At 37.0% G+C, this 9,743-nt stretch overlaps 2 protein-coding genes across 2 annotated transcripts; one reads left to right on the top strand and one right to left on the bottom strand.

Moving 5' to 3' along the window:
* The first annotated feature begins 97 nt into the window (after positions 1–97).
* On the top strand, positions 98–3,320 carry LOC110767266 (ammonium transporter 2). The gene is made up of 3 exons (XM_021970761.2): positions 98–1,089; positions 1,287–1,676; positions 2,720–3,320. The coding sequence occupies exons 1-3, from the start codon at positions 448–450 to the stop codon at positions 3,155–3,157; spliced, it is 1,470 nt and encodes a 489-aa protein (XP_021826453.2). The 5' UTR covers positions 98–447; the 3' UTR covers positions 3,158–3,320.
* Positions 3,321–3,868: 548 nt separating this feature from the next.
* On the bottom strand, positions 3,869–6,459 carry BAG4 (BCL-2-associated athanogene 4). Its single transcript, XM_021970803.2, has 4 exons — positions 5,989–6,459; positions 5,461–5,771; positions 5,234–5,380; positions 3,869–4,267 (listed from the first exon to the last, which is right to left on the bottom strand). The coding sequence occupies exons 1-4, from the start codon at positions 6,230–6,232 to the stop codon at positions 4,070–4,072; spliced, it is 900 nt and encodes a 299-aa protein (XP_021826495.1). The 5' UTR covers positions 6,233–6,459; the 3' UTR covers positions 3,869–4,069.
* Positions 6,460–9,743: the final 3,284 nt, after the last annotated feature.

Consider the following 9,743-nt stretch of genomic DNA (forward strand, 5'->3'; position numbering starts at 1 on the left):
GACTTGAATTGGTTGGTCCCCTTGTACATGCTCCGTACGCATCTTGACCCGTCAACTTTGTTGAAACTTTTTTTTTGGTAACAGCTTTGTTGAAACTTCAGCACACTTTCATGCTGTGGTGGAAAACCAGCTGCTCAAGCAACCAACCCTTCGTTTTTCCAAGTCTCACAATAATCAAATATTCCACCATTCAAAGTCCAACTCCATTCCCATCTGAAATCCAATCATCAATTGTGTAGCAAATTGGCAAAACAAAAACAAAAACAGAAACAGAAACAGAAAGTGAAATTTCACACGAAGCTACCAAAATGAGTTCAGATCACAAAGCTTAAAAGTCCATGCCTTTTCATTCTGTTTACATCTACCAAACAAACCATCTTTACAAAAGGGTTAAGACTAATTAAGCCAAGAGAAAGCTCTTATCTTAGTGATCTCCAAAATTTGGCCATGGCCATAGCAGGTGCCTATAGTGTAATAACCCCAGCAGCGCCCGACTGGCTAAACAAAGGCGACAACGCATGGCAGCTCACAGCAGCCACATTTGTAGGCCTACAGAGCATGCCAGGCCTTGTCATCCTCTATGCCAGCATAGTCAAGAAGAAATGGGCAGTCAACTCAGCCTTCATGGCGCTCTACGCCTTCGCCGCCGTGCTCATCTGTTGGGTTCTTGTAGGCTATCGCATGGCCTTCGGCGACCAGCTCCTCCCGTTTTGGGGTCAAGGAGCACCTTCTCTAGGCCAGAAGTTCCTCATCAACCGCGCCAAAGTGCCCAAAAGCACTCATTTTCGCGACGATGGAACGGTGGAGACCCCAATGGTTGAGCCCTTTTACCCGATGGCCTCGCTTGTCTACTTCCAGTTCACTTTTGCAGCCATCACTCTTATTTTGCTGGCTGGCTCTGTTCTTGGGCGCATGAACATCAAGGCATGGATGGCTTTTGTCCCTCTTTGGCTTATCTTCTCCTACACTGTTGGAGCCTTTAGTCTCTGGGGTGGAGGCTTCCTCTATCATTGGGGTGTCATTGACTACTCCGGTGGCTATGTCATCCATCTCTCCTCCGGCATCGCGGGTTTCACCGCAGCTTATTGGGTACTAATACATCGCCAATCTAAATCCTCTGCTTATATTTTCTCTGCTGATAATTAAAAAACGCGACTTCATTTTAGACATAAGCACAATATCAACACAGAAATTAAACATCACATATGATGTTTGGACCAAATTTATTATCTTGGTTTTTTTGGATTTCTGGATTTTGGACTAATTAAATTTCTTGGTTTATGTAGGTTGGTCCAAGGTTGAAGAGTGACAGGGAGAGGTTTCCACCAAACAATGTCTTGCTCATGCTTGCTGGTGCTGGGATGCTGTGGATGGGCTGGTCAGGCTTCAACGGAGGGGCCCCTTATGCTGCAAATATTGATGCATCAATAGCTGTTTTGAACACAAACATATGTGCAGCTACAAGCCTTCTTGTGTGGACGTCTCTGGATGTCGTCTTCTTCGGCAAGCCATCAGTGATCGGAGCGGTTCAGGGCATGATGACAGGGCTTGTCTGCATCACACCTGGGGCAGGGCTGGTCCAGTCTTGGGCTGCTATAGTGATGGGAATGCTCTCCGGTAGCATTCCTTGGGTGTCCATGATGGTCCTTCACAAAAAGTCTGCCCTATTGCAAAAGGCAAGTTTCTACTTTCCAACACTTGGTCTTGTGTTTTCATTTTTTGTCATTATTTTTAGGCATTCATATGACTAGCCTATCCGCACGCGCTATTCATATGACTAGCCTATCCGCACGCGCTTTCGCGCTTACGAGAGGCTTTTTTAAAAAAAAAAAAAAAATTTATTCTAGAATTAAAAAAGATAATGGGTAGTTGTGTTCCATAAAAAGAGGATTCATTATCTGATTTTTCTTTTCATTTAAAATTTTTTTAATATGAAAAAGTGTGAATTTACCATATTATCCTCATTTAATTAATAATTTCAATTCTTAATGTTTGCATTAACCAAGGGCATTCTTTGGTATTTTGAATGTTTCACCATTCTCTGCCTTTTGCTTTATATATATAGATACACATTGGTGTACTTTAACTTTATCAAAAAAATAATAATTTATATTTAAGATATTTTAGCTTTCTTTTTGGTTATTATAATAAAACAATAAGATTTAAAATTGAGACTATTATAAATTACTCTAATTTACGGAGAAGGGGAATCAAATTTAAGTAGAGGGACAAGTACACTTCTTTGGCCAACTGACCTAACCTATATCTACGAGTTTATAAGTTTTCGTTTAAATGATATGTGATGTGAGAAGAGAATAAGATATTAGCATAGAAAACTTGAATAGAAAAGAAAGAAAATTGCACTCAAAGATTCCGTTTTAAATATTTTAATTAGTTTAAATTTGGTCTTTACTTACTTTTTTTTTCTTTTCAAAATATACTATCTTATCAATGTTCAAATTTTCTCCCATATAGCCAGCACAAAAATCATAGCATCCATCATTCTCCACTATCTTAATTATATTCATTCCCTTATCCTATGTACTTATCAAGTGCATAATTGACCCTAATGAAATAGCCACCATCAGCGGATTAAAATTTCTAGAAGACTTCTATTAATCCTCCATGTTTGACCAAAATGCAGAAAAAAACATTAAACAATTGAAAAAATCATAAAAAACATTAGTCTTAGTAGTATCATTTTTGTGATTATTTACAGGTGGATGACACCCTAGGAGTATTTCACACACACGCAGTGGCAGGGCTCTTGGGGGGACTGCTGACTGGGCTTTTTGCAGAGCCGGCTCTGTGCAGGCTTATACTGCCGGTAGGCAACAGCAGAGGAGCATTCTATGGAGGCAATGGAGGGATGCAGTTTCTGAAACAATTGGTTGCAGCCATGTTTGTGGCTGCTTGGAACATAGTCTCCACCACAATTATACTTTTGGCGATTAGGGTTTTCATACCTCTGAGAATGCCTGAGGAGCAACTTATTATTGGAGACGATGCTGTTCATGGAGAAGAGGCTTATGCTCTTTGGGGTGATGGAGAAAAATATGACCCAACAAAACATGGCTGGAATACATCAGTGTATGGGGAAGAAACGGCGCCGTCTCCATATATCAATGGTGCAAGAGGTGTAACCATTAATTTGTAGATCACCAAGTGCATTATGTGGGAGGCATGTAGCATATGATCACTTAATTATTATGTACCTATATGTAACCTGTAAGTAGAAGTTTTGAATAATTTACCGAAAAACAGAAGAAGAAAAAAAAGTTGAAATTTGTGAATTGTGATATTATGTTGTTTATTCTTAATGAGGTGAAACTTTTGGATATAAGACCATTAGATGATGTTTTCTATCCACTTATATCATAACGCTTATTTTAATTATTAATATTATACTCCGAACATGTGTTTAGTGAAAGATTTAAAAGTCAGCAAAAGCGGGTCCAAATTTGACTAACTGGACAAAGTAAGGACTAATATTTGTTTTCAGTCTAATCAATTAAAGTGGTCTTGTTAAAAATCGCAATTGGTGTGAAGTTATTATTATTATTATTTTTTTTATATATATATGGGAAAGAGGAGATTCGAACTTGGGACCTAGAATCGCCGCATGTCCTCAGCCTATTTGTCCATCCAATCCTGTATCTCCCGTCAACAGTCAACAGCCTGTGTTCAGTTTCTGAAGCAGTTTTTGAGAACAAGTTTAACTAAAGGTTGAATCCATCACGAGGGCAAAGGAAAAATCTATGCAAAATAAAATGGTAGGAACCAAGAGGGTCTCAAGATAGAAGATTCCCAAGTTCTAATCTTAATATGAGACGAAATATAAAAGCCAAGCAGCTTAACACGCAAAAAATTAAAATCCAAAATATACCAATTCCATTTGCTCTAAGCAGATGGTAGCTTCCTTCACAGCAATAGACAGCAATTACTATTATACAGATCATGAACTGTCAAAGCGGGCACCAGCACCCAAAAATAGCCAGTTTGCATGCTAAAATATTTCATGTTCCACAATAAATCTTGAAAAACAGAATATGGTGGAGAATTTTTTTCGCTAATCAAAGTGTTCCCAGTCCTGATTTACTTCTGTTGAAGATGGCATTGGGGTTGGGGCACTCAGGCATCCCACTCCAGAGTCAAAAGTCTCCCATTTGGTTGTTACTGAGGCAGCATTGCTACTGTTGTTGAATGGATTGCTGTTCCTCGCCTTCAGAGTGTCCAGTGCATCCACAAAGTGCTGGACGCGTCGTACCTGTTCAAGAAAGTTATGGTATACGAGATCTCTAATAGTACATGCAACTTCAAAATTTTGAAAAAGCCAATAAACTAACGATTGCACATTTACATGCTCAATCTGCTGATTGCAGCAAATCAATTTAGGCACAGATAAGAAGCTACAAACTTAAGGAGAGAAGGATATTGAGACTCTAAACTCTAAACACTTTTGGAGGCAGCCCAGTTGTCCTATCTTCTACACAAAATCGTTAACCATATGATTGTGAATGTCAAGTTGTCAACAAGGTAAGAGAGGCTGGCCGCACCAGCAGCACTTGTAACTAAATGGTACCTCTTCCCATTTATAACAAGGAGTTCAATGCTAATCGAGTTCATAGCTGAATCTCCGATGGTGGCCAAGGATTTAAAGGAAGAGGAAGTCTGAGAAAAGAGGAGGGGATAATAAATATTGGAATTTGGATGACGGGTAGCTGATCAAGCAATGCTGATCGAAATCTGAAAAGCTCTAAAAGCAGAAACTAATGGACTCCCAATCACACAGACCAACATCAACACAAAGATAATGCTACTCTATGAAGGATATGGCATCAAGCATAAAACACATGATGCCGAGCAATCAACGAAAGCCGAAAATGCTTACATTCAGCCGTTCTGTACTTGTTTCAAACACTGAAATGAAATGACCTCTGCAGTGGAAGCCCTCAAGTCATTAAAGTTGGGCATAGAGGACAAGTATAAACTGACTACAAAGGCAAATAGGTGTCCTATTCCAATTTACGACATATGTAATCGGTAAGATTTAAGACATAGCACAACCAACTAACGGATGCATAAATGACATGCCGCAGGTGAAATATTTTGCTAGAACAATAATTGTGAAATATGCATGGTGTGCCACACACAATTCATTATTTGCCATGAGAACAAACAAAATATGTGGCAATTCTGCCATGAGCAACCAACAATGCTGAAAAAGACAAACCTCTGCCTTCCGTTGCATTTTTGCTTCCCCTTCTGCTTTAATGCCGTCCAATTTCAGCAACTGCCTCATCAGCAGCTCTGTTGATATGGCAAATTCTTTATCGGAAACCTTGGTCCCCCCGCCAACAGCCACTTCCAAAGCAGCTACCTAAAAATTTAAACAAGCAATATGAGTCCCATTGAAGCCTAACATTTGGGTAATTAAATACAATGGATACATAGACTCACCCTATCCGAGAGCTTGTCGACCTCAGCTCTGACTTCAGCAATCGCTTGAAAAGCTTTTGACATGTCACTGCTTTTGACTCCAATCTCATCAGCATTGCTATTGTCTCCAATCTCTCCAGCTTTGCTTTCCTTCAACTCCTCAACCTTCTTCTCTTCGGATTTCCGGTCCTCCATAAGCAGAACCTTGGAATTATCCTTCACACCAGCAATGTGCAACTGCTCCTCATCCTCCTTCTCTTTCCCCCTGAAAAAGAGCTTCTGCGCACTTGGCTCCAAACCAGTCTTCTGTGCAAGATGTATCTTCACATCCCCTGACAATATTTAAAATTAAATCAAACACCCATCAATTTCGATTCAGCTAAGCATGATTTGATACTCTTGATCAACAAAACAATGCTTCAATCAATCATCATAAAAATAAAAGCAATCAAACAAAATTGCACATAAAACACTAAGATCAAACAAGTGAACTCAAAATTGAAAGTGAAGATGATTAAAATGGAGGATGTAAAAGTGAAGGAAGAATACCGAAAGTGGAGTGAGGAGGAACAAAGAGCTCGTATTGGGCCTGGTGGGCTGGGCCGTGTACGACGTCGATCTTGATCATGGGCCCCCGGGAGGAGGCGGAAGCAGAAGCAGCAGCAGAAGAGGGGTCATCGCCGTCTTCTCGCCTCTGGACAAGCATGCCACCTGGCCTCATCTCCCAGTCGATCTCCTCGTTCTGAACAGGTACAGGCACTTTCGGGTTCGGGTTCGGGTTCTTTTTCACCATATCTCGAAACGGAAAGTGTTGGGTGGGTTTTGCGAATCGGGGGTTAACGAAGGGTTTCTATAAATAGTAGTGGCGGGATTGATTGACTAGCGAGCGACTGAGTGAGGGTTTTTGAGGGAGAGAGATGATGATGGGGTCTCTAACGAACCGCGTTTCATATAGAACGGTTGGTCGGTTGGTTTCATTCCGAGTCCGACGTCAAAAGGGCATGTGAGCGGTGCATTTTGTCATCACATATTAAAATCTCATGGTGACTCTTAATTACACTCTCTTTTTTTGATAAATATAAAACAAAATTTGACTTTTCTATGTAACAAACGAAATGAAAATGTACATAATTTCTTCAATTGGTATGTCAAATAATTACATGAACATGAAATGACGAGAATTAAAAGAACAAATCATTTTAACCGAACAGTCAGATTCTATATAAATTCAAAGGCAAGAAGCTTGATGTTAAAATTGACATCCATAAAACTTAATGTCAGATATTATTTTTACTATTTTTTAACATTATAACGCACTATAATGTAATATCTTTTAAAGTTTTATTCATCATAGGATCTCTATTTTCTTTTAAAATTTAATAAAAATAATATAATATTTGACATTTTGAGTGAACTTAAAATTTTTTCATATATAGCATTAAACGAAGTTGCTGATATATAATTGACTCATTCCAAAAACAACCATATCCCCACCCACTTGCAAATTGATATGGTTTTTTAAGGATCTGGATCCTCTACTCTAATTTTCTCAATCATGATCGGCTTGACTTTTGTCCACATGCCACCTCATTAAAATTTAATTTAAGATATTTAAACTTGACACATCATCCTTAAAATAAAAACTTAATTTACTCCTAATTAAAAATGAAAAACAAAATCCCTAATTGGACTAACATGAAATTTAACGTCCTCTAGCAGTTTATTCTAGGGATGGCAATGGGTCGAATCGGGGGTGAGTATGCCATTCCCATCCCCATCCTCGTTAAGCTTTTTTCCCCCATCCGCACCTTCGTTGGGGAATGGGTTCCCTAACTCGCGCCATTACGGAAGAAAAAACCAATATAAAGCTACTTTGTTGAAAGAAAAACAATAGGATTAGGGCAAGATAATAAATATATATAATATATACGTATAAGACAATATAAGAATGTTTACATATTGAATAGAACTTAACTAAATATATAAGTAGTGTGGTTTAAGATTCATATAAATGATATAAATATATAATATAATAATATAATAATATAAAATTTTGTCGGCTCAATCACTTTAATATCATATTTATATATTCTAAACGGGGAGGGTTCGGGTCAGGTATTAAAATATCATCCCCACCCCTCCCCAAACACCATACCCAAAAAATTCCCCGTACCCATCTCCATACCCATTTTTTATCCTTCATACCCGACTCATTAGGATCAAATCCCCACAAAGACCCTTACTTGCGGGAAAAATTGTCATCCCTAGTTTATTCTATTTTCTTCTTCTTCTTCCTTTCTCTCGAAAAACTTTTCTTTCCCCAATTTCTGCTATTAAAAGAAAAGTAAAGACAAACTTATCTTCCTATATATATATATATTATTCGATCGATAGTCTATTCTAACGGGAGGGGGAAATCTAATTTAAGGGGAGGGGGCACCTACAAGGGGATTCGAACTGATGTCATGGGGTTTGCAAACAGAGACCTCAACCATTGAGGTAAACACCCACTGGCTATCTTCCCATATGTATGTCCATTGAGATGATGAAGGGTGGTTGCAATATGCAGATTGACGTTATTGTAACGGAAATCTCTCATGTTATTCAATATGCAGAGAAGAAGGTTTATACTTATGGTTATGAAATGTCGTTTTCTGCATCCAACTCTCAGTCATAATTTTCAGTTGTTTTTAATTATTATTGTAGTCTATAGCAGAAAATTACCCTTGATCATATCTCAAATCTTTGGTGTTGCGATGGGTAACCCTTATGCAGATTGAAAAAAGGACAAGTGAATTGATATACTCCAAAAATAGAATATTTTAACAGTATAGCTTTGCGGCGATACCCTTTAAGTAGAACAAGTGAAATTACCCGAGTCTCTATTGTCCCTTTTTCATTTTTTACTTTTCCAGAGTTATTACATGTATAAAGAATTTAACACTTTCACGTTTAATATTCCATTATACACGTACGTACGCATTTTTCAATAATACATCTGTGTTCTATACATATCTTAAAGACTCTATAAAATTCATAATTTTTAAAAAGCAAATGTACAATACTCTTATTGTACATGTATGTATGTATTTTAAAAAAAAATTCAATAAGATACACAAAATTCACGTATTATACAAATAAATCTAGTGGCCGAACTTTTAAGTTGTAAAGAGGTCCCCTTTTTTTAAAAAAAAATAGTGAAGCCGCTCGGCTATACTCGGTTTTTGAAAATATAGTATAGCCGCGTGACTATACTTACTTTGACACAAGGAGGGTCATCTTTATATATTCCTTTTTTCTGATTTTTTTTTTTATAATTAATATAGCCGATCGGCGATACTCTGTTTTATTAATGTTTCTTACAAAATAGTACTATTATATACACAATAAATATAATATTTTAACATTATAGCCGCGCGGCTATACTCCATAAATATAATATTTTAACAGTATAGCCAACCGGCTGTACCCCAAGAATAGAATATTTTAAAAGTGTAGACGCCCGGCAATACATTTTAAGTAGCATAATATGGAACTCTCGTTTTTAATTACTTGGATTAGTAGTTATGTTTTAGTTATTATTTACTTAGTGAATATTAATGGAAAAAAAAATAGAAAATTTGAATTACTATTTATTAAATAATATAATTCACGAAGTTAATGAAAATATTTGATACTAATTATTTACTAAAGAAATAATAATTAAAATAGAATTACTAATTTAACTAATTAGATAAGGCAAGATATTATTTAATTACTAAAAATACATTTTTTAAAGATTAATTAACCTAAACATACTAAGTTTATATTTATTTATTTTTTTTAAAAACATCTCTTCCGACGAAATTTCGTCGGCATAAGTAACTTTCGTCGGGAGATGTCTAATCCGACAACTTTTTGTCGGCATAGACTTGCACCGACGAAATTTCGTCGGGAGAGATGTTTTATTTTTATTTTTGTTTTTAATTGTGAAAATATAAAAATTAGTTTCTTTACTTTTGTTTTTTGGCCAAGTTCTTTAGTTTAATATATGTCATTAAGTAATATCTTAGCCTTTTTCATTTCGGTGTGTATTATTTGATTTTTTTTATTGAGATTAGTATAGCCGTGCGGCTATACTAATTTTGACACGTGGCGCCTAATCCGAAGGAGGGTCGTCCTTGTATTCAAACACACTTGGTTTTATATTTTCTTTTTTGTTAAAATAGTATAGCCGCTCGGCTATACTCTGTGTTGGCCAATTTAGTCCATGTGTTTTTAATTTGGCCAATTTGGTCCCTGTGTTTAGCACTGTTAGCCAATGT

Source organism: Prunus avium, chromosome 6, assembly GCF_965620075.1.
Source record: "Prunus avium chromosome 6, drPruAviu1.hap1.1, whole genome shotgun sequence".
NCBI classification, from domain to species: domain Eukaryota; kingdom Viridiplantae; phylum Streptophyta; class Magnoliopsida; order Rosales; family Rosaceae; genus Prunus; species Prunus avium.

Coding starts and splice junctions, on each gene's coding strand:
- LOC110767266 (XM_021970761.2), top strand. CDS start 448: ATGGCCATAGCAGGTGCCTATAGTGTAATAACCCCAGCAGCGCCCGAC. Junction 1,090..1,286: donor GTTTCACCGCAGCTTATTGG/GTACTAATACAT, acceptor TGGTTTATGTAG/GTTGGTCCAAGGTTGAAGAG. Junction 1,677..2,719: donor AGTCTGCCCTATTGCAAAAG/GCAAGTTTCTAC, acceptor GATTATTTACAG/GTGGATGACACCCTAGGAGT.
- BAG4 (XM_021970803.2), bottom strand. CDS start 6,232: ATGGTGAAAAAGAACCCGAACCCGAACCCGAAAGTGCCTGTACCTGTT. Junction 5,381..5,460: donor TCGACAAGCTCTCGGATAGG/GTGAGTCTATGT, acceptor TTAAATTTTTAG/GTAGCTGCTTTGGAAGTGGC. Junction 4,268..5,233: donor AAATGCAACGGAAGGCAGAG/GTTTGTCTTTTT, acceptor TTTCTTGAACAG/GTACGACGCGTCCAGCACTT.